The sequence below is a fragment of the Phalacrocorax aristotelis genome, chromosome 2, assembly GCF_949628215.1.
Source record: "Phalacrocorax aristotelis chromosome 2, bGulAri2.1, whole genome shotgun sequence".
NCBI classification, from domain to species: Eukaryota; Metazoa; Chordata; class Aves; order Suliformes; family Phalacrocoracidae; genus Phalacrocorax; species Phalacrocorax aristotelis.
The window spans coordinates 123,251,421-123,275,773 of record NC_134277.1 but is presented as its reverse complement, the minus strand read 5'-3'; the positions used below and the strand labels follow the sequence as shown (position 1 = coordinate 123,275,773).

General features: G+C 34.5%; 1 protein-coding gene across 5 annotated transcripts in view; it reads right to left on the bottom strand.

The window, feature by feature from the left end:
• SNTG1 (syntrophin gamma 1) overlaps positions 1–24,353 on the bottom strand; it is a 352,865-nt gene that overhangs the window by 61,288 nt on the left and 267,224 nt on the right. For all 5 annotated transcript variants that reach the window (XM_075085000.1, XM_075084999.1, XM_075085001.1 and 2 more), the window contains one exon: positions 14,633–14,671. In XM_075085000.1, the coding sequence (XP_074941101.1) occupies positions 14,633–14,671 (39 nt within the window). The remainder of the gene's footprint in view (positions 1–14,632; positions 14,672–24,353) is intronic.

Below are 24,353 nucleotides of genomic sequence, written 5' to 3'. Positions count from 1 at the left end.
GAAAGAAAATGTAATCAATAGGTGAAATTTTATTTTCAAAAGTACAAACAATCAGTTTTCTGCATAAATCCACTGGTTTTCAGCTTTCAAAATCCATGTTCAGTTAATGAATTGTTTTGAATGAAGAGAGTATGACTGAAGAAGTAGTAGTGACATAGGATCCTTTTCCTTCCTTACCAGCACCTTGATTTTGCTGTGAGAAAGAAGATCTAGGAAAGGTCAGCTGGTCATTAGGCAAATTTTTTTTTTATTATGAAAAATTTTTATAAAGATTTATAAAGATTTATAAAGATAAAGGAAAGTTGCTAATTTCTAAGAACTCACAGCATCAAGGGAAGGACTGTGCTACGACAACAAGCTAAAACACCATTTGAAACCAAGTTTCACATTCACAGAAATGCACATAATGAAGCAATTACTAGATCCAATTAAAAATAATAATATATCTATAATCCTTCAAAGATTAATGACTACTGCAATCAGAGACATCATGGCAGGTGATACATGACACTAGCGTAGTCTATGTTTCTTTACAACTATTAATGAGGGCACATGTTTCTTTTAAGCAAAGTTAGTTATTAAAATTCGATATTAAACTTTCTGGAGATCAGTATCTCCAGCAACTGCCAACCAGTGCATAGCAGCAAAGTTTACTAAGAGAAAGGAAATAATGAAGAAGTCTTATCTACTGGTGGACTAGTCAGAAATAACTGAAGGCCACACAGCTCTCCCACAGAAAATCTACAGATGAGAAATATTTGATGCATCTGCATAGTGTCTTTGGTGGACCAACATTATTGGTGCCAGCTACTAACAGGGGAAAAAAACCAACAGGCAATATAAAAAATTAATGTTCAAATCAATAAAGAATACTGCCTAAGGTAATTTCATCATTCATTAGCTATAACAAATAATGTTTTGTCTAATTAATTCAGTTTTTGAGATCATTAAGCAGTAGGTGTAATTAAGTTTAATTTCTAAATTGAAAATTACAAATATTCTTCTTGATCTATAAAAAATGAGCAATGCAGTAAAACTTCAGTTTATATTTCAATTCATATTATGTAATAAGAAACTGTAAACTAATCCATAAATTTGACATATATGGATAACATTATGATTCCTTCCCTATCAGAAACATCAGACAATAATTACCCTTTAATCTTCCTTTAAATCAAAGGGTGTTTAAAAGATATATATAAAGAAATGATCATAAGCAGGAGGAACAGAACACAGAATTACGAAAGCAAGACATTTGCACATTCACATAGGTCACTTAATACTAACTCCACAACATTAACAGGAGTCATTGACATTTTTTTTGTTGTTAATCATTATCTTGAATAAAATCTGACAAAAAAGACTTTGCTTTTGACAATATGAAATTGATTTACAGTAAAAATTCTAGACAATCACCAAATTTATCACATATAAAAAGAAACTCTAGCTGAAAAAAAGAAGTTTAAATAATGCCTCTAAAATGTCATCAGAAGCATATTTGGTACAGAAACACCTAATCTGAACTTTGCATGTCAATGTAATAAGCTGAATGCCATTAGGAAATCAAGCATGTATTCGTGCTTATGTCATACTTCCTAGCCACATGTCATCTATCAGAATATTCCGAAAGCCTTTTTTTTTTTTTTTTTTTGCTCCGAAAGGATTTTCAGTGGATTTTGAATGGCTCATGAAGACTATTTTTCAAAAAATTACAGTTGAATGTATAAAACTTGCAGCATTTTAACAAATTGGTCCCAAAGAGTATTCATCTTCCACTACAGCTAAATAGAAATAACATTATGGGTCACTGCTTTTCTCATTCACCTGCCTTCAGAGTTTGAACTTTCAATCACAACAGCATGAAAAATAAACTAACTTTTTAAATAAAAACAAATAAATATTCTGCAATTGAAATCTAGAGTATGTACCTTGCTAGATCTATAGCAAGATATTTTTTCACTATGTCTATCTTGTGGCATTAAGGCAAAGAAATCATGTATCATAGCACCTTTGGTGTCTTTTCATACTTCAAAAATATTGAATTATTTCTTTTGGTGAGAGGTGTTATGAAAACTCTATTCTTAAAGATATTCAGAACTTGACTGGGGAAAGTCCCGAGCAACTTCATTTATGTTGGCTGTTTTCTGAGTAGGGTTTTGACCAAATGAGCTACAACAACTCATCCAATCTAAATGATTCTGTGATTCTGAGAGACTTTGATCTTGAAGCAGTCACGTAATCCATTCTGAAATAGTCCCGACTTATTATTCTTAGAAAACCAGCTTCAGCATTTTTTTTATTACAGTGCCACATTAATCTTCTATGGCACACATGGTGTGTGCCATACATACCAAATGTGGTACTACATACCAAATATAGTAGTTCACATTTCATAATCTATTTGTAGCTGTCCAGGATTTTCTAAACCCACCCATTTTATATCTACCCTAATTTTCAGTGGGACAGTGTATCAAACTACTCATCGCAGGCTTTCATCCTTAAAATACACTCTCTACTAAATTTTTAGTGCAGACTGCAGGTAAGGCATCCTTGAGATTGAAACAGTAGGACTCTTCTATTGTTCATAAGCACATGTTGAGAAATGCTGGATAAATCCTATCATCCCTTTCGGTTTTTAACAGGGGGAAAAATAGTGATGATTTGTGAAGGACCCTGATATTCTATGGACATTGAGGAGGAAGAGAAAGAGGAGGTGAGAAGCCAGACAAGAAGAGAATAGAGGTGTGAAATATCTAGAAATTACTTCAAATTCAACTGATTTTCTAAATAGAATGAAAAATCTGGCGTGTAAAGGACTAAAGTAATGAAGCATAACTTGCATTTTTACACACTCTTAAAATAAATAACAGTCTTCCTAAATTAATTACTAAGAAAGAAGGAGAAGCAGAACTACCCTGGAACCACTTTAAATATTGATTTTCAAACAATGGTATCCAAATACAACTGGGTTGAAAAAGGGAGCCAGAACGCAGTCCCATTCTAAAAGACAGCAAGGTAGAGGAAAACTACTGTTAAAATACCTCCTTCAGGAACTGAAAAAACCTTAGGGGATGACTAGATCAAGAACATGATATTCAGTATATTCTACATAATATTGCTTTCATGCTTCTCTTCATAACTTAATTTTTAAACAATAATCTAATTCTTTTTTGCTTTGTTAGAATAAATCCTGTGTTAATTTGCCTGGTGTTTAGATTGAACCTAGGGTATCCTGAAGGATCTTTCACTGCTCATATGCCAATGGCTTCTGGCAGGGAGTTAGCAGTAGTGTTCATAACATTTATCGAACTCATGTCACAATTATTTTTTGACAGTGGGGTGATGCCTGTTAAGAGCAGAGTTGTCTCTGACATCTCTCAGTATTTCCATGGATTTTGTAGTTTTGCTGGAAAAGCTCAGTCTTTAAGAAATACTGCATGACAATTATTTTGCAATAATATCAGAGTTTTCTTGCACTCAGAGAATTTTTTTTTAATGAGAAGTGTCCCACCGTCATGAAAAACTGAGGGATACAATCTATAAAGGATGTTAATACCCCAAAATTAGGACCAGGTCCTGAATGAAGCTCTAATTTCAGTAGTAGACACTGAGGCTTTGTATCCACAGAGAGCTCTACAGAGGAACAGGCAGGCTCCTTCACCAACAGGGAAGACAACTTAAAAAGAATCAGATGTGGGTGCCATCTGTGTGGCTGAAGGAGAGAGCCAGATGGAATAGCTCAAGGCCCTGTCAAGAGTGGACAGTGACCTACAGGAATTTTATTAAACAATTGACGGATGTAAACTCATAATTAATATTTAGCCAGACGTCTCTCCTCTCAGATGAAGAATCTTTTCTTGAAGGCCCTTTTACATAGTCTCAGATGTCTGGATCCTTTTTGCATACTATCCTTTCTCACTGTCTGGGGTTGGTTTTGAACGGCAGCCTACTTCAGCAGGAGGGAAGGAGAGGCTGCCATATTATCTCACCTGCCACCGTTAGGGCAGGCTTGTGGGAGCAATAGGTTGGAGTGATGAGTCACTATCACTTCTATTAAGCAAGTACCGTAAACAGTAGGCTGTTAAACAAATAATGGGAAGCAGCATGACTTCTGACTGTATGCTAGAATATGCTAGAAGCTGCATATTGCTGTATCTTGATCCTGCTGGCCTTTGGAGGTACTCTGAGCATGCCGGTTGATTAAGTGTCTCTGGACACTCAGCACTTACACACCACCAGAGCCATCAGGTAGAGACCTGTTATAGAAAAAAGCCAGACATCTGTCTGGGCCCCGGTCAGAAGTTCCAAGCACAGCATTCCCTATCTACTGCTTCAGGCCCTTTCGCCTCTCCAGACCTGCACCGTTTTCCTGAATCATTCTTCATATGTAAAGGTGGACCTTTTAGGTTCTAAAGCCAGCATCACTGAGAGATATTCCAACAAGGAAAATGTTTAATAAACACATAAACAAACAAACAAACAAACAAATCTTCCTGTTGTCAGGTCTGGAGAATAGTTTCTCTCTTTGCTGCTGTTTAATTTCTATTTGCTGTCTCATAAAATAGGATGGACTATAATAAGTTCTGTTTCCCAAAATAGTAAAATTGAAAGTAAGAGTTCTCTAATGTGCTAAGCATATAACAGACATTGCTCAATAAACGGTGTCTCCTTACCATGAAATATAACTGTTTAAAGGACAAAAATATATCCTCATACTATGAATTTCTAGGGGATGGTTCTGCATTTGCAATGAACTAATTTTTTTAATATTTTCCATCAATTTTTTCCTTTAGACATTTTCAGTGATTAATACTTCTTGGTTTCTTTTTTCTTTCTCCATTTGTAGGTAAGTTGTCAATTGCTTTGTACTAATTTACAATCAATTTTTTAGTGAAATTCAGGTAGCATCTGTATCACAAGTACTATGGTCTATTATTGTGATGAAAGGGAAAACATCAATGACCATCTATGGCGCACAGAATTCTGTTTATCCACTGTTCTTAGAAGTTCAAGAGACTAAATATTTTTCCTTTCACAGGGTATGATATGAAGCACCAATCATCTGCATAGACGTAAAATAAGGGAATGAGAAAAAAATGAAATGCTTATTCACCTCTCCTCTTTAAGTAAACTGTAATTAAAAATACTTTCTTTAAGCCTTTTGAGTCCCATGTGCTCCTTCAATGGCAGATCTACAGCTAAAGTATATGCTTCATTGATTCCAATTAATTTATTTAGACGATACAATTCCCCAAAGAATAATGTGTGTATAGGCTCACTGAACACTTTCATTCTAATCTACTAAAATTAATGTTATTCTTGGGAACTTTTACACTCACTTGATGCAATAAAGGAGGCGTTACAATAAAGCATTGCAATGTTTTCATTTCTAGCCTCAGCCTCCAATGAAGATTCCAAAATGGACAGACACACCAAATTGGTATCTGGGAAACTGGATATTAACAATTCCTGATTTAAACTGAGGTTAGAGAAAATAAAAAGTTTTCCCCATACTTAATCCTTCTAAGTATAACTGTTAAAAAAAGATTGCTTATATCTTTTGTGGATATTGTGACTCAATTTCTCTCCTTTTCTTATCTTCTCTCTTTGTTACCACTTCCCAGGAACTTGTCAGAGAGCAGAGAGGTACAGGACATATGCATCATTAAAGGCACCTATTTCTAAACAAGGATGTTGAAATTTGTTTCCTGTCCTCCTGCTTTGTTGGTTGGTTGTCTTGTTTGGATACTAGCTAAAAATCCCGCCCAACAATAAAATACATGAAAAAGATCCAAGCATTTATTATATTAGAATAAAAAATAGCCCTTTCTCAGTTTAACATTATCTACTTCCCCCCCCAGACTCGGACATCATAAATATCCAACTCTCCCCAAAAATCTGCCTTTTAAGTTGCCAGTATCTCTTTCACTGTCCTATTTATGTTACATATCCCATTTCTTGGGTAAGAAGCAAAATATCAGATCCAAATATGCTTAAAAACTTAAAGCAGGATTTAATTATGTCATGCATATAAAGAGAACACAGGGATAAAATGATGTACCAAAACCATCCCTTCAATTGCTATTTAAGTTTAACAGTTTCTCACTGTCTGACCTCATCATAGATACAGATTTAACCTTCTTGAAGAACTGCAAGTATTTGTCCATGTTAAAGCTTTATGACAAATCAGGAAGCAATGATTCCTCTGCCTAAACCTGCTGGAGTGGGGTGTGATTTGGAAAAACCCTGGATGCATACCAACAGGGTCAGGTTACTTAAAAAGTGTTAAGATCATATTGTTGCAAAAAGTAGCAGCTGAAGGGAAAGCCTTATTATGGCAACCTAGCAATTACAGCACTTGCAAGGTCAGTGTGTAAAACCTTTATCTTTCATCTTCTAACCTAACCATCAAGCTAAAAGCTGAGGTATACAGCTCCTGTTGAAGCTATGACACTGCATAAAATCATGCAAGACCTGTGGGATCAGAAAGAGCCTGATTTCACACCTCAGAGAAGTGTAGAGCAAGGTGAAGGATCTGGTTAGAACACCTTAATCTGGAAAGCAGTAGATTGAACTGTCCACTTGACAGCTGAATATTTTCAAGCCATGGCTGTCACCCAAAAATAAATAAAATAAACATAAGGCATAAACTTATTCTTTTGTAAAGTATATGCATTTATTTATCTATTTATTTATTTATTTAGAGCAGGAACTTCCATTAATTTCTTAGAAAAAGTCTTTGTGAAGCATTCAGAGCTTTGAACCTGACATGAATGAAGCTTTGTCTTAGACCCCTAAGCCACAAAGAGAGAAGGGTTATCAGACTTGTCCGTGTGAGCTGCCTGAGGTAGTGCTACACCCCGGCTGTTTTGGATCTTATCCCGATGGTTCTCCATTCTTCAGGAACCAAATGGGTAACAGCCAGGCATCACCTCCCTGCAGACTCCTAAGTGCTCTCTGTAATCCACCCTTGAAATGTCACTAAAATACTTACAACGTCTAGTAACTCTTCTTTCAGAACCAGAAAATAAGCAACTTTTTATTTTTCTCTGTTTATCAATTTAGGATTCCACTTAATAACACCTAGTTGTGGGACGTGTCTGTTTATTTCACTCAATTTTAAATGTGTACAAGAGAGCAAGGTGTTTAGACTCCCCTCATCCATCTTCCCTATTTAAGCCTTTAGTGCAGAACACAGTACATTCATCCCTGTATTGACTAAAATCTGAACACAGATGTCGTAGTCACTAAATTTGGTCAGGCAAAACTTACCCTTACTGAAAGCAATTTTCAGGAAGTGGCATTAATATTGCAGAGAAAAAAATTAGCTAACTAATACTTCTTATACTAACAAGTTAGTATTAGAAACAAATAAACTGAGAAGATAAATGAGAAAAACATGTAAATGAGTATGAAATCTATGCTTGAGGCAAAATTAAATTTGCTGGACATGCAAAAGTGATTTAATACACAGCTTGAGACTTATAGTTTGAGATTTAAATAAGAACTTGATCTAATCACTCTTTTCTATCATCTAAATTTCCAGCAGGTGTCCAAATTACTTCCATCCTCTCATGAGCTATAGGGTATGCAGCCCTAGGATATAAACATTGCTATCCAACAACTGCATCAAGTGACTCACAACGTGAATGTTATCAAGCTCATCAGGTAATCCACTGTCTTCAGGAAGCAGTCTGACCTTCCTCTCAAAAGTCAATGTGGTTTCCTCAGCCTCAAATCTCTAACAATCTCTGGTGTGTATTGCTCTTCTAAAACTTTTTTATGTCCTGAAGTTCAAAAGCTACTCTGGACCACAATGTAAAGTGAATAAAAATCTTTTATCAGCCACAGGAAACATAGTTTAGTAACAGAGAATGCCTCAGAAGTACCTAAAACAATTAAGGAAATTGCTAAGTGAAAAGCATTTCATGTCAAACAAACATACATATTTATAGATATAGGTATAGATAGATATTCCTTTTATTTTACAGAAAGCTCAATAAAGAATTAATAAGCAACATAAGTATTTCAAAGGTTTATGTTATGGAGTAATAATCCATGCTGAGTGCCATAGAAGGCTGATAATACAATGCAGGGAATTAGCACAGCATAATTTACACCCTATCGTGCACTTCTGCTTAATTTAACAGCAAGAACCCAGCTCCCCCTGTGTGTCTCTATAAACATTTAACAATAGAAGCTTCATTCTAGAGATTTTCCTTCAAAATAAACCTGATCAAATCCTTACTGTGACAACAGATGGTGATAGAGCAGATGTACCATAGGACCTGGAAGTTCAATAACTGTCAGTCAAAAGCTGCAGAATGGCTACTCTGAGGAACTACAATAATGACATATTGAAAAATAATTAATTCAAAAGACATGCAAAATCAGGAAGAAAAAAAAAAAGCCCCAAAGTACACCTAAGTAGAGGGAACAAAAGCACCATCTTGAATGTACTTCTAGAGTAATGACTTGATTTCATGTCACCTTTCAGTAAAACATCTGTTTAATCATTCTACTTTAAAAATATTAATACAATGGCAATGCCATCTTGGAGGTTATTATCCTGCAATTAAAAAAAAAAATTGGTATGTGCTCTGTTTCATACCGATGTTTATCACTAGAACAGAAGTTGTTCTATCAGTCCATCTTAGCAATGCAATTCACCTTTTTAAGTGTGATAGAGATGCTACACATCTGCAGCAAAGGACACTGGCTTGACTGACAGGCAAGCCAGCCACTGTGACATTTGCATGTATTCACCTTTATGCCCCGTTTATAAGTCAGGTTTTATTAAATAAACTCACTGAGCTGAATTTTTAGAAGTGATTTTAAATGAGATTTTTCTAACCGTGTAACTTTAATCAAGCTGAGCAACAGTCTATTAAGCCAGAATATGAGGTGATATTGCATAGCTGATCTGGTACAGCTGCATGTAGTTGTTTTTATTAAATTATCTCAAAATAAGAGGAATGGGCATATCCATATATATTTGTGAACATCATCAAGAATGTAAATATGCCTGCAGAACACTGGGATTCATGACAACTGAGTGCTGCAGAATCTGACATGCACAATTATACTTCAGTTTCTTGCCTTGGTGCGGCATCAGTACGTTATGCCATGATGTTGTTTTAAAACTGAGTTTAACACAGTTGTGGAGACAGAAACACTCTCTGTCTCTTTCTCATATAATTCTTGTTATAAACTGTTAACTTTGAACAGGACAGCTAACGATTTTTTTATAAATGCAGGAAAATTCTAGACGGAAAATTATTCTTAAAACCGAAAATTAAAATTATTTATTGAGAATATCTTATCTTCTGTAGAGACAAGACAAATTTTTCAAAAATGCTCATGCTGCCTGTGGATAGAAAAGAAATAGTGTTCAACTTAAAGGATTATAGCATTCTTCCCCATTATTGGTTTTTCTTGTGAATTCAGCATTGATGAAAGCTGGAGTGTTATAGCCTTTGAATTCATCTTTGTAGAGTTGAGACATACAGCATAAGAAAAGAGAATTTTAAATACTCTACCAAGATATTATCCATTTCATGTGAAACCTTGAGACTCAACTTTTGTCTGTGTAGCAGAGAAGCAAGAGGCTAACTTTTGCAGTTGTGAACAGGTATGTGAACACAGATATAATCCAATAAAATGGAAAAACAGCTTCCTGGGATTGCCAGGTATTGAATCTGCTTTGTACCACTAGCTTAATGCTTAAAATAAGTTAAAAGTGCGATCAGAAAGTTATGACTTTCCCAACTGCAATTTATAAACATTGTAGTTACTTGCACATGCAGGGACAGGAGAGGTGAACTGAAGGCCAGACTAAGATTTAGATCTAAACCTTGAATTCCACTGCATACCTAAACCAGATGTAACCAGTCCACCCTCCTGACATGGCAATCAGTAAATGCCAAATCCCAAATAGCGAATGAGGGTTATAATGTGTAGTAAAATCTCCAGTAGCTGGAGGCAATATATTTGGTTTCCCACCCTGAGAAGGGTCAGAAGATTTTGTAAGAAAGGCTATCTAATCCTGATTTCCCTAGATGCTATCAATTCGATTTTCAGCTGAGATCAGCACATTCACAAACTCATAGTGGCTAATGTAAATGTTGGGAATTGAAAAGGAATGGGCAATGCTTGTCCTCAATACAACACCACAGTTTATTGAGGTAGGGTGTGTTTTACTGTCACTTGGAAAGGGTTAGCAGGGAGGTCGATGACACCTTTCAGAACTCTTTGCCTAATGGTGGCTATAGCAGTAGCTGACATTTGCTGTAATCAGTGTAACAGCTGAACAGCAGTGATGAGCTCTAAGAAAAGGAAACATGCCTGTGCTTCCTCTCCCATCTTGGCTGATCAAATACCGAAGCCTCTGGCTTTAACCTTGAAATATTCTATTCTTTGTGCCTCTCTGCTATGACGTCTTTATCTTTTTTCCCTTGGAATTATGAAAATTTTGTGTATGACATAGTGCTATCTTTAATGCATATTTAAAATACGCATTATGTTTTCGGTACCAAAGTATTAAATTTTTTTTTCTAAACTACTTGCTGATATTCTCTTAGATGGTACTATATGTAGCCCATGCATATAGTACCAATATAGAAAACACAAACAATTTTCTAATTTTTTTACCACCTCCGAGCATTCTTTTCATCACTTTCATCTCAGAAAGGGGGAACGTTACTTCCTTCTTTTCCCACAATCTTCTTCATCAATATTTTGTCTGTCTGGTCCTCTTACAGTATTTTTTACATCATCTTTCCACCATTATTAAACGCAGTAACAGCATTCTCAGAACTTCTTATTACTTCATGCTGTGCCTATAATTGTCACTTTCATATCAATACTCATTGTTGAACTTTGAATTTCCAATAAATGTATCTTATCTTTCTAATAATTTTCTAGACACGCGTACTTTCACAATTACTCCCTTAAAGGAAAGCTGCTACATTATGTGCAGTCAACAAGTCTTTTCTAATTACTTTTTCTCTCTCTTTTTAACTTACTGCAACATTGAGATATTTGGATAACACCGTCAATGTTACAGCAGCTTCCACACCTGTGTAGGTTCATTTGTTTCCTCATTGTAATACTAATGGACCTGTCTGTGACGACATTTTCTTCTCCAGTCAAGAATATATTAATGAATGAATTCTAACTGGATCACTTCCTTGACTCTAGTTTGGCATCTGCCTTCCCCCCTTTCCCTTTAACAAGTAATTAAAATCCACATATCTATACAGATACATATATATATATCTCAATTATATTCATATATATGTATACTCACACATATATATAACAATCCTAAATGAAAACAACCCTTAAAATAACTTTCAATTACCCTGCCAGTGCTCATAAAAAATCCCCTGGGTATTCGTTAAGTGAAATTCAGAGTGGTTTTTTTTTTCAAGTGTAATAGGATGAACACAGCAGTCAAAAGATTAACTTGTAATGCCGCCACTGTTGATGGAAAATTCTATGGAAAATTTTGCTTAGATAGACAAAGGTGTAAAATCAAAACCTTCACACGCATTTTTGATACTAGTAATATCTAAGTGTGAGATAGCTATTAATCCCCTTAAGTAACTGGATATTTAGCAAAAGGAGGATACTTAAGAGAAAAGGTTAAATACTGAAATTATTGGTATTTATCAGGAATCTTTTAGATATATGGGGAAGAAATGTAAAATATACTGTAGGAATTTTGTCACTGAGGGAGAAATGAAGAGCCACATGATCATACAAACCTTTTCCGCCTGTATTGATTAAAGATAGACTCTAAAAATTCTTAATCAATGGATGTTTTTCAATAAACTGACTTGGAAAACATTTCATTATAGGTGCTTAGAAACTGTCAGAGTTTGTCTTATTACTGCTTTTTATTGAACAAGATGCATAGTACATACAATAAGACACAGAGGCATTTCCATCCTAAAGAGATAATGTGCTTGTAGTTTGGACTAATAATTTCAGGCAAAATATACTGTAAGAAAAAAATCTAGAAATAAAATCCTAATCAGATCAGTTTCAGAATTCAAGTCCATGATGTGTTTGCAGAAAAAAATTAAAACTAGCTTAGACAAAAATGTGTTTTATTAAAATAAATGTCAAGATGACAAAAGTATTCAAGATGATAATTTAATATTCAGATAAATAATGATGTCTTAATGTAACAAGTGAAAAAGGCCTGTTCCTTCCCCACATATCTTGTTAATGTTTGCTACGTATCTGAACACAAAAATTAACCTTACATTTGTGTAGTCTTTTCTGACTCTTCTCAGAAATACCTTATTTAGCTTAAATTAGGTGATATTTCCTAGCTCTTTCTACAATAAAAAACCGCAACCCTCTTTACATAAGGTAAACCCAAAAGGGAGTCAGTTTTTGAAATTAATGTCCCCTAAAATTTCAAGACATCCACAGATCAATAAACCTTTTTCTTTTCCAGTATTTGATAGGCCTCTCTCTTTTCAGTTTGATCTTTTTGCTGACTTTCTTGAAATGGTCCACGCCAATTCATTTGGAATACAGTGACTGATGCTGATGAGAGAAGAACACATTAATTGCAGGCCGCCCTAACAGAATACATGACCAACAAAATATTCAAGCCAAGAAAATTATTTTTTCTTTCCACTGGAATTCTAATGAAGAGGAAAATGCCTTACTGACTACACATGCCAAGGGTTCCAAGTTCTCCATCAGAGATGACTGAATTAATATTTTAGCCTGGTGGAACATTATAATTGTTGTTTATATTTTTATTGTCTTTTTTCACAGTAATAAAAGCAAAGAGATAAGTTCAGAGTAAATCATAGGAGTGAAAATGGATCTAGCTAACTATTTTCTGTTTCCTTGCATCTTGTCCTTCCTTCTTTTGAGATAGGAGCATTTCTTTGCCAACAATTGATGTTATAGAAACTGTTCTAAAGATTCCCAAATGCAAGTGTTATATTCAATTGCTGAATGTGACAAATTACTTCCTTTCTGTCACTTCAGGAGGCAAGAGTAAGATAAAAGTATCTAAAAATCTGAGTAATTGTAATGTAGGCAAAGAATTGAGAATCAAGGGAAAATAAAAATTTACCTAATTGCTAATTATTTGTTATTTATTCTAACTTCATTTATAGATACCCATATAGTAGTAGCAGTTTGTTTTGTTATTGTCATTCCTTTTTTATGATTTGTGGACCTTCTCACAAAGAAAGCAGCAAACCAAGTAGCAATACCCCCTCCCTTGTGAGCTACACTCAGCACAATTCCATATAAATAATTCCAGAGAAAGGGGACTGAGACATACGCTGACTGGCTGAAGATGTGGTATAAGGGAGGCAAAGCACTTTTCTTCCTCAAATTTGTCCTCTTGAAGGCAAGTTTACAGCTCAGTCTTATACATATTTTTCTCCTTCTGCAAGGAAGTAATTTGTTCCGTCTGATGAATCAGATTTCTCTGTTTCTCATTATTACAAGTTTCTTAAAAAGAAATCCCCATTACGTAATAGTTGTGATACACAACACGTGCATACTGAATTAACTGGTTTAACTTACTAGACATGTACTCTGTGATAAGTAGACCACCACAGAATGGTCATATTTTCAACCGTTGTGCTATCTCACAGAATAATTTATGGTGTTACTGTAGTATGGGAACAGGTTATGTTCCAAATGAATCTCTGGTCACTTTACAGTGTACTGAGCTTTATCCTGAATATTTTTATTGATGCTTTATTACATAGTTTTCTAAAATGTATATAGATCCTTTTGAGGAGGTGTGGCTGTTGTCCATTCATACTATGATCTCTAGCAACTAGAACCTCAGAATTTCAGCCTTTAACTTTGAGCTGACTGTTGGTTTGCTGCTTTAAAAAAAGATATGTGGAAAGAACAGATTTCTCAAGATGCACAGCTCTGTCCCTTTGTCCCATGGATCCAATCACCTCATACACAGCTGCAGAGAAGAGCAGCAATTGTGCTCATGATGCACTTTGCAAGAAACCATCTCTATTCAAGGAATCCTACTCCCTTTTTTTTAAGATATTGCAGTGCCTTCCACTAATATGAGACTACCAATGGATAAACTTGGAGACAGCCAGCTGGTTCAGTTTGTTCCAAATTCTGCTACCAGCCTACTCCATAACCTTGTACATTTTTGTCATGCTTTCATTTGGACAGTAGAATTCATACATTTTTAGGATTTTAGAACAGTGATGGATATTGGCTAATTCTGTAAAGCATAACAATACCATTCCCCCTTTTATAGTAAAATAGGTAAGATGCAATCTGAAGAAAACTTTTATATATACATATATATGCATTAAACAGGTTAATTTGAAAAGATTTGGCATGATCTTATTTTGACCAAACACTCCAGTTCCCTTTGACTTTAGAAAAAAACAAAACAAAACAAAACAAAACTAAACTATTTTGAGGCAGCAAGGTACCCTGTAAAGGTAAAGTAAATCTACATACTTAACTTACTTAAATTTACTTACCCAGTAAGTAAAGTAAATCTACTGAGAATTCTTGACCTAGAATAATGCACATCTACCACACAATTAAATACAATTGAAATGAGAAGTATAAATGAAACTACACCAAATTTTCTTTTTCTTACCTGCTGGTTTACGGGAAAATTCCTGTTGATTTTTTTAATCTATAAAAATGAATAAAGAAATCAATTAATAGTCAGTCATTAGAAGAAAAAAATCAAACCCATTGGATTTTAGAGACATATATCAGACACTCCCTTCCAAATCATGTATGCTAAAAAGAAAAAGTATCTCCAGCAGTAAAGCAACTGAAATCTTTGACAAGCTTATATGAATAATGGGACATTTCTGCAGTCACTATGTGGTTCATTCTGCTGTTCAGAATCCCAGAGAGGAGGATACATGCAAAATTGTTTCTGAATTCTACAATACTATGTATTTTTCTTTTTTCTGAGTAGAAGCTATAACATGAACTAGAGTATTTAACTATATATAATTCAGAACAACTTACTGCCATCCACCAAGGTCATCAAGCTTTAAGCAAATACCTTTCCTTAAAGAATGATGGAAAATTGGGCTGGAATAGCCTTTGAAACATCCCTTACTCTAACCTTGTATCCTAGGTGTAAAACCAAGTACGCAAAATCAGTCTTGATAATTGTTCAAGTAATTTTTTCTTACAACATTCAACAACACCCCTAGGTAAATAAACATTGCCAGCTTTCTGACACAAGTGTCCTATACAAGGAGAATTAAGTGTGGAACATACCCATTTCTGCCATTAGAAGAACAAAAATGTTCTTTCATATTTTAAGCATAAGCCCTGAAATCTTTTGAGCAAACCTAGTAAGTCTACCATGTATGTTCATGACAGATACTTGATACCTAGAATTTATTCTATGCTCTCTTATGTTACCTTTTCACAATTATTTTTGTAGCTATGGGTAAAAGAGTAAAACACATCTTTAAATTAAAGACATTGTCAACTAGGAATTAACTGTATAGCCCTGAAAGCCCTGAAACCACAATGTAACATTTACACTGCTTCAACCAAAGGTATGATAACTTTTTAGAAGAAAAGAAGAATCACCACCGAATTTCCTCCAGTGTTTACAATATAATCTCTAAATAACTATTTACAGAGATGTGAGTGGCACTGTGTTTTGCAGACTTAAAAAACAGACTGTTTGCTGCAGTGGTAACCTCTTTGCATTCTTCACGCAAATACTGAGCAAGTCTGTAAGCCTGTCACTGACATCCCACAGTTTCACTATCAAAGGATAATTCTCACTGTCAAGAACATGCTGGCAAGCAATTTGAGTTGGTTTTCAAATATATCCTGAATCAAAAGTGTCAGAAGAACATTTCTACTGTCCCTTCTTGCATGTACATCAGCTTCAATTTCCTCCTTTCTTCAGTGTAAGTCAAGGGGAAGCATTTGAGGAGCTACGGCATTTGGTGGACAAAGTATTAAAATAAAATGAATTCCCACTTTATAAGATACTAAACATCTTACACAATTTCTTAAAAGAAAATGTGGATGACAAACATTTCTGACACAAAATACTCTAACATGATAAATCCCTGTTTGTGTTAGTAGGAGCTATTAAAATCCTTGTCAAAACTGTGCATTTCATTCCAGTTTAGGGAAAGACTACAGCCTATACTGTGAAAAATTTAAGTTATGAAAGAACATTGTGAAGAAAAAGAGATTTTACTATTCTAAACAAAATACTGAAAGTATCTCTTTAGGGGCAAGTTACAGTTACATATTAAATACTTTGGTAATATTTTTGTTTACTTCATACATAGAGATTAATTTTTTAAACAGAAATAAAGTACATTAGGAGCCTTGTATACTTTTAAATGTTCCTGGGAAATGTAAATGCATGATCCAAACATCATTTTCTCATTCGCAAATTTCCAGCTTATTTTTTAAAGTATGATCTAAGCACCTACATTGCATAGTTGCTTTAACTGTTGTTACTTTGACGAATCAAAACAATCATGTTTATCTTTCAGGTAATATGGTGATGATTTCTTGAAACACATTATTTTTAATTATGTTATAGCTTCCAAACTGCATTATATGTTTTCAGTTCTACCTGGAACTAAAATTGTTAAGTGTGATTATTTTTAGAAACACCCATGTTTAGAAACATGCATAAATGTTGGACACTGCATAAAACCCAAAAATGTTCTGCAGTCGGGCAGCAGAAGTCTCTGATCTTTAAGATTATGAGATACTCTGTCTTGACAATATGGAAAGATATTAGCCAACATTGTTCTTCCCAGCACGTTACAAAATACACTGAGTAAAATTTAATCGACAGATGATCCAGATCTACCAATCCTTAAGAATCAAAATCAAAATGTAAACATTTTTTTCACAAACGAAACAAGAAAAAAAAATCTTCTGTTACTTGATAGATTATCTAAAATAAACGTGTTCCTTCAGTCTTCCATAACGTTACTGAACTCATTGTAATACTACTATTTATTAAGCACAGTCACAGCACACACTGTGTAACTGATGCAAAAGAGTAACTTTTGTTTTCACCAGAGGATACCATTACAATACACTGCAAACATATATGCACATAATATTTTTAAATAAAGCACAATGGCAGATACTATGCTAAGAAAGGAAGGCAGGTGCTCTGAGAACATTCTTTAGAAAGATATTCTTATCCAGAACAATAAAAAATCAGGATTGGCACAAAAGGACACAAAAGAAGAAGCTGTAAAGACAAAGGGAAATGTAATATACTTTTGCTAACTCCAGACGCAGAACTAGATGGATATTAATTCTGGTTGATTAGCACTTAAAGTTCTCGTGGATCATCTTAATCCATCTGGAAACTAGAAGTTTTCCTTTGAATCCTACATACAAGTAGAGGAACAAAGGCCTGAGATAGTCTTGAGGTCTCATCTGGAAAGCAATCCAATAATTCTACAAGCTTTGTTTTAAATTCTTGTACTGACTGCCCTTGTATTAGCCAGTTGTTCAAAATACCACAGAAGAGAGCTTGAATCTTTTGGTGAGCTCCCATACATGCACATATTTGATAAATACTTTTGGAGACAACAAAGGATGGCTAGTAAGACTCAGGAATGCTCCCCTGAAAAAAACAGATCAGTTGAATGCAAATCATTCCTAACAGAGGTCTAAAACTGATGTATGGAAAGATTTCTTAATATTGAGAGTTATTATCAGTTTATGGCACGTAAGAGCATTATCAAAAGGCAAATGCTAATCTGAACTATGATTGCAAATCCACATACCATCAAACTTCTTTCATTTGCTTTCTTACTCAAAAGCGTTGTGATGAACACTACCAGCACAGCAGTAATGGATGGATATTGCAAAGAAATACCAGATTTGTGCCTATTACATGAAAATATAGTAGGATCCCTAAGGACAAAAGCACAAAACCTAGTCTTTGCACAGCTGTGATGTTCCAATAATAGGACTACAATTGCTTGTATTTAAATTAAAAAAAAAAAAAGTTTCACTTAACAGGTTAATGACTTTATGACTTTATTTAATCCTGAAATATTTAACACCTATTCCTAAGTTTGGGCATTATCTTAACAATATTATTGCTACTGTGCTGCTTTAAAGAAGACACTTGTGTTACAAACAACACAGTTTCACAACAGTGAATCTCCATAATTAAAATACCAGCGGCAAAATGCATATTATTAAAGAGACAATGGCAACAATGGAAAGCCAGTGCCTGAAAAATCTACTACGGTCTCATCTGAAAGTGAGAAACATATGTCTTTACCACAGATTTACTAGAAAGTCTGTGAAAAATAAGAATTGAAAAATTATGGAAAAAAAGTCCCAGAAGGAGATACAAGAAATGTTGCTTCAGATAATGAAATGCATCTGGATAATTGTGGTTTATATCATAATAGTGGTTGCTTATTGGAGTATGATTACTGCAGTATCAGTCACACTAAGACTAAAAAAGCTGGTATAGATAATCATCAGTAAAACATCTACTCACAAAATAGTGAAATATATTCCTCTTGAGTATTTCTTTCATTTGTAATTTAAAACAATTTTACTATCCACCAAAGAGCAAGAGTGTGCAATGGAAATCCATCTGAATACTTCATAGGTATTCAAATCCATTTTACTTCTTGTTAAGAAAACATACATAGATTCCCGAGTAAAGATGCAGTGTTCCTAGCAACTACAAATCCAGTCTGCCTTTGAAGATATCAAGGAATTCCATCTGAAATATAACTATTCCATATTCCCCTAGCTAATCTTTTTAAGATTATGAAATCTAAGTCACTTGTATTCAAAATACGTTAAATATAAACTTTATATATCTTCTACAGCTGGAAATACTAGACTGTAGAAGCTATCAGAGACCTCCAGAATACACATTTTATTATTTTTCTCTGAATTATTGACATTCAAGGAAAGTTTTGTTAAATTTCCACCCAATTTTTCAATGACGTTTTACTTAGCTGTTGCTATATCCTTTCTCTATACAACAGTGATTAGGACTTACATTAAAAATTAAATTAAAAAAATTCTAAACCGTCAAAACTCTCACAGGGAAATAAGTTTAATGGTTGGAAGATTATGCTTGGCACTAGAAAACTACAATTTGTTTCTACAGACTATCATTGGCTTATTGTGGGGTCCTAAACTTTCAAACTTCATTACATGAGTTAGTTTAAAATAGTATCCTTGAGTTATTATAATTTAGTTGGGTTTGACTGAGAATACAGCAAAATAACATTTAAAATTCAGAAAATGGCAGGAGTAGCAGGTCATAATGGCTAGTTTAGTAGATAACAAAATGCAAAAGAAGCAGTTACATCCTGAAGACATTACTAGATCAAAACACCAACACCCTGAAGCTTAAGAAATCTGCACTTGTCAAAAGAACTAGGTTAAGGCAAAGAAAAGAAGTAGATTTTGAAGAGCACAGTGAAGAAAACCCTGGATCACTCTCCTTCACAAAATCATGGCAGTATTACATATCTGCCTGTACAAACACCCATGAGAAATGCTTGAATATAAACTGTTGAATAGAAAAATTAAATTATTAAACATATTAAACAAGTATGCTAGATATGATAAAGAAATATTATTGATCTAGTCACAATTTTTTTTGGAGATGGAATAATACTTTTCAAAGCTGTTGCATACAGTTAACAAGGGTAAGTGTAGTACACAAGACTGATGTTTATTTAATGCATTATATTTGTGGTTGTTATGAAACTTGGGTGATGACAAGACAATATGCATATAGAAGAAAACCAAGGCTGGGTGTTTTTGTCATTTGGAAAGTATTTATTTTATAATTTTGGTAATTCATAGCAGCTAATAAGAAAGTTAAAGTCATGAAGGAAAAATCAAATCTAAAAATGAATATGTACTGTATGTACCTAGTGCTAGAGTGACATAGCACTTGAGGTGATGAGATTGGTATTTAACAAGGATGGGTTTCAATGGGAATAATTATCTAAATGCAAATAATCAATCAGATGGCTGATTATCTGGTTTAGATGGTTGATTAACAGGTCTGCAGCTCTTAGCACCTCTGTCCATTTGTTATTACTGCAGAATAAGCAACCCCATGTCATTCTCCCAGCAGAAACCAGATCATTAAATCATTAAAAATTGATCTATACATCTCTCCTGTTTTAAAACACCAGATATCATACTTTCTGATTTCTCAAGGAAATTAAAAAATGTAGATGACTCAAATTTTAATTTTACTTTTCACTTACAATTTCATTACAAGATACACTTAGACAATTAAATATCTAGTATAGAATATTTACTTTCAGAAGTTTTCATAGAATACTGAAGAAACAGAGGAAAAACTTTAGTCTAATGGTAGCCATAGTTTGTCTTAACCTAGTATTTCTGAATGCAGTTGCAAGCACTGATACTAATATGTTAATTCTATGATAATACAAAAGTATAGAAACATATGGCTGAAAAGCAACTCAATAGATCTAAGCTGTGTGCCCAATGCATTTGTACAGTCCTGCCATGATAGCACTCTCAGAACCTTATGAGTCAATCTATTAGCAAGTACAGCTCTACTTAGTATTAGAAGTTTTCCTTATATCAAAACAGACTCTTTCTATTTGCAGTTTAAGGCCATTACTCCTCATGTAATCCATCACAGGAACAAAGAAGAAATTGGCTGCTCTTTGTGTAGCTTTTCTAAAATTGAAACATTATTCTTTTCCTCAGGCTAAACAGTTCCATTTCACCCTGTATTTTCTTGCAAGTTCATGCTACTGTCAAAGAAACCAAAGCCCTCTTTGGTGACACTGCTTTTGCATATAAGCATTGTAGGACACATTTTTCCTGCATGACCAGGAGGACTAACTAGCACATTACAACAGCTCTGACCCCCTCAGCCTTCCTCCAAGAGTCTCGTAGTCACTTCTGATCTGCTTAGAGTCACACTGAAATTGGTCATGCCCGCATGAACGAGCAGTTCAGTTAATTGTCATTTGGCTAGATGGCTTTCACAACATTCCTCAGAATTAAGCTCCTGGGAGACAGAAGGCTTCCCAAGATGTTAGGTCCAATCACTAGACCAAATTTTTCATCACACACAGGAGTGAGTCACTCATGACCAATACATCTCTTCCTCATGGGAAGAGTGATCATTAATCTCACAGCTTTTCCAGCCTGCCAGGTCTTTGTTTTACTTTTTTCTCCACTCTGTCATTAGGCTTGAAACTTTAGTTACTGCAGGCAGCACTGTAATGCACCACTGCCTGAGAAGGGACCATTTCCCTATGAAGAAAACCTGCGAATAGAAACCTCTTGTTAGCCAGGTTTTTCTCATTCACAGTAAGAGCTATTGTGGATCTTCCTGGCTTGTTGCCAGTCATCTTATCCACACCCTCTGATCCCAGATTTCACTCAGTTTGACAGCTTTCTCATGTAATTTCTCTACCAACTTCTTAAGAGATTTCTCTAACAGGTATGCTCCAGTTGAGGCATCTTCCTCCCTCCTCAGCTTTCTTTGGGAAGGAAACTGCAAACCATAACTCCTACAAATTCCACATAAGACTTGGAGTGAGATACCTATAGCTTTGGTTCCCATCTAAAGGTTCCACTTCCAGCATTAGCAGGTCCCGGAAGAAAAACACCTCGTAACAATTTATATTCTCATCCTCAGTTTGCTCTGTATATGGTATACTTGTTGAAGCTCATTACTTGCCTCACTTTCCTTCCCCCTAAAAGTCCTATTCAGAGCTTTTGAATTGCTTCTTTACTCAGTCACATGGCTCTTTACCTTTTAAGTCCCCCTTGCCAACCTGGTCTTTTCACTCTGACTTGGCTGAAACAAATGAGAGAGAGTTTCTTGAAGACTGCAGCTAAACCTACTTTGTTCCTACGCTCTTAGTCTATCAGCAGGCTTCTGACCTTTCCCATGAAGAGTTCACAGTTTGCCAAGGTTTGCATTATTTCAGGACTCCTCTCTTCAGTAGAGATAACAACATTTGCAGTTCACACTCTGGCATTTAATAAGACAAAGGGGGTAGTAAAATGGCAGAAAAAAGGGGAAATTTTACACAATTATATATAAGACATGAGACAATTAACCCTCTTGACAGAACCTAATGCCCCGTAGAAATGTAGCTAGCGATTTTAAAAATACATTTAATACTTATAACATAGCATATCAGTCTAAATGAATTCCTGCTGGCAAAGTTCAATAAATTGGCCAGCTGCCAGTGGCACAGACAGATACCTTTACCTGAGGCAATGAAGCTAAAGAAGCTTTCTGTAGTCTTTACAGGTAATATATTTTCCACCACACTACCACCAATCCAAGTTTGTTTACTTTAGTTTGAGTGGATTAAAAATAAAATTACAGGAACACCTAGCCTTTGTTGTATTGTGTCACATTTCACTTTTTCTGTCTAAAAGAATTACACACTTGTATTCTGTTGGAGCTCTCAGAAAGAACAGCAATATTTATGAGACAATTTCTCTGACAGCACCAGACAACAAACTGTCTGTAAGCGAAAAAAAACCCACCCAGTATTATATTACTTGAGTAATTTGGGTGATATAAAATGAAATAGCTGTTGAGACAGTAGTTTCACATGATAATGAACTAGGTATTACCACAATTATGAAATTTGATACTAAAAAAAAATAAATATTTTCATATGTCACTGTGGGCTATAAAAAACTTAGTTCTGCAGTATTTGTTTCTGCTGAAAGCTCACCATTCATCTGAACAACTAATCATTTTAAATCTCACTTGTAACACTACAAAATTACTTTGTAGTACTTTTATATTTAAAAGTCATGTCCTCATTTTGTAAAATATTTCTGTTCCCTCTTCCTTATACACAATGGGGCTTACTGTACTCTGCATTCAGATTAATCACAGACTCTAGCACTGTATTCAGTCATTCTCTGAGTTGGCTTTCAATGAGAAACTCTTTTGCAATAAAGCTTCTGCATTGCCTTAAGAAGTCAAGACCGGACTCTCCTTAACCTTCTTTCTCTTAACAAGCTGCTGAGCCATTAGCTTTAAAACTCTTGAATTTAGTTCCCTTCTAAAGAATGCAGTTTCTTCTACTTATCTCCAATTTCACTTAATAACTAAGAATTCATTATAAAATAGTGAGAAGTAGTCCTCAGAAATATGGATCTTCTCAAGTATCTTCTGGTATTTCTGAAAAGGAATGATCAAATAATGAGCAATATGATTATATACAATTATAAAGAGCTGTGTATGTGAACATGTGTGTGGGACCATGGGTGAAAGGCACTCCAAGCTGTAGAATATGTCAAAGTACCAAATAGGGAAAAAAGGTAGGGTACAATTTTTTGTGGAAACCAATTAATTTTCAAGCTCTTTTTTTTTTTTTTTTTTTTTTTTTTGTTAAGTATGGTAAATACTGAACTACATTTGAGGGCTTTTTCAATTTTGACAACAATAATGTTAAAATGACATAGCAGTAATAGATGGTATCTTCTTCTTGCCTTGGAGATGACCTTGTAATCCTTTAACAGGAAGAGTTTGGAATAATTAAGAATCAACAGAATTTTCCCCAACCTCTCATGAATTACCAATTTCTTGGCATTAAGAATGACTAAGACAAGCACTGAGGATATTACAAGTAAATTTAAAGATTACTTTTGCTTTAAATTTCATTTCAGACTTGCCTAAGAGAAAACTATGAACTTTAACTAATTTTACTGTGTTCAACAGAGAACAAAATAAAAAGTAAAACAAATTTCAAATCAATTAAAAAATTACATATTTCTGCATGAGGGAGAGTTGTCACATGGTGTATAAAGTTCAAGACACATTTTTAAGATCTTTCATTGAAAGTGCATCTGTGTCAATAGATTTCAGAACAGCAACTCACTAACTGCATTTCAGCAGTAAAAGAGATTGTTTAGTCAAGAGTATAGATTTTTTCTATATCAATAGTCCTTGTAGTCCAAAGGAAAACATGATGTCATAACTTAATAAATGCAAGTCATAGGATTTCAACTTTTCAAGGTATCAACATGTGTCAACTTCTCTAAGCTTCAACCGTAAAAACAGTATCAAAGGAAGAATCATCCTTACGACACTTAAATTACTGGAATAAAGACAAATTATTAATTTTTCCACAATGCCTTTTCTCATTACTCAAGTTTTGGTTATCAGTCATGGACATTATCTTTCCTGAAAGAAAAAGGCATGGCACACGCATGCTCAGAAAATTAGTACAGCACTATAGTTAAAATAAAAATCAGGAAAATTATTCAGCAAAGGCATAATAAACCATGAAGACAGTGACATGAGTAGAAGAACACAAAAGCTGTAGTTT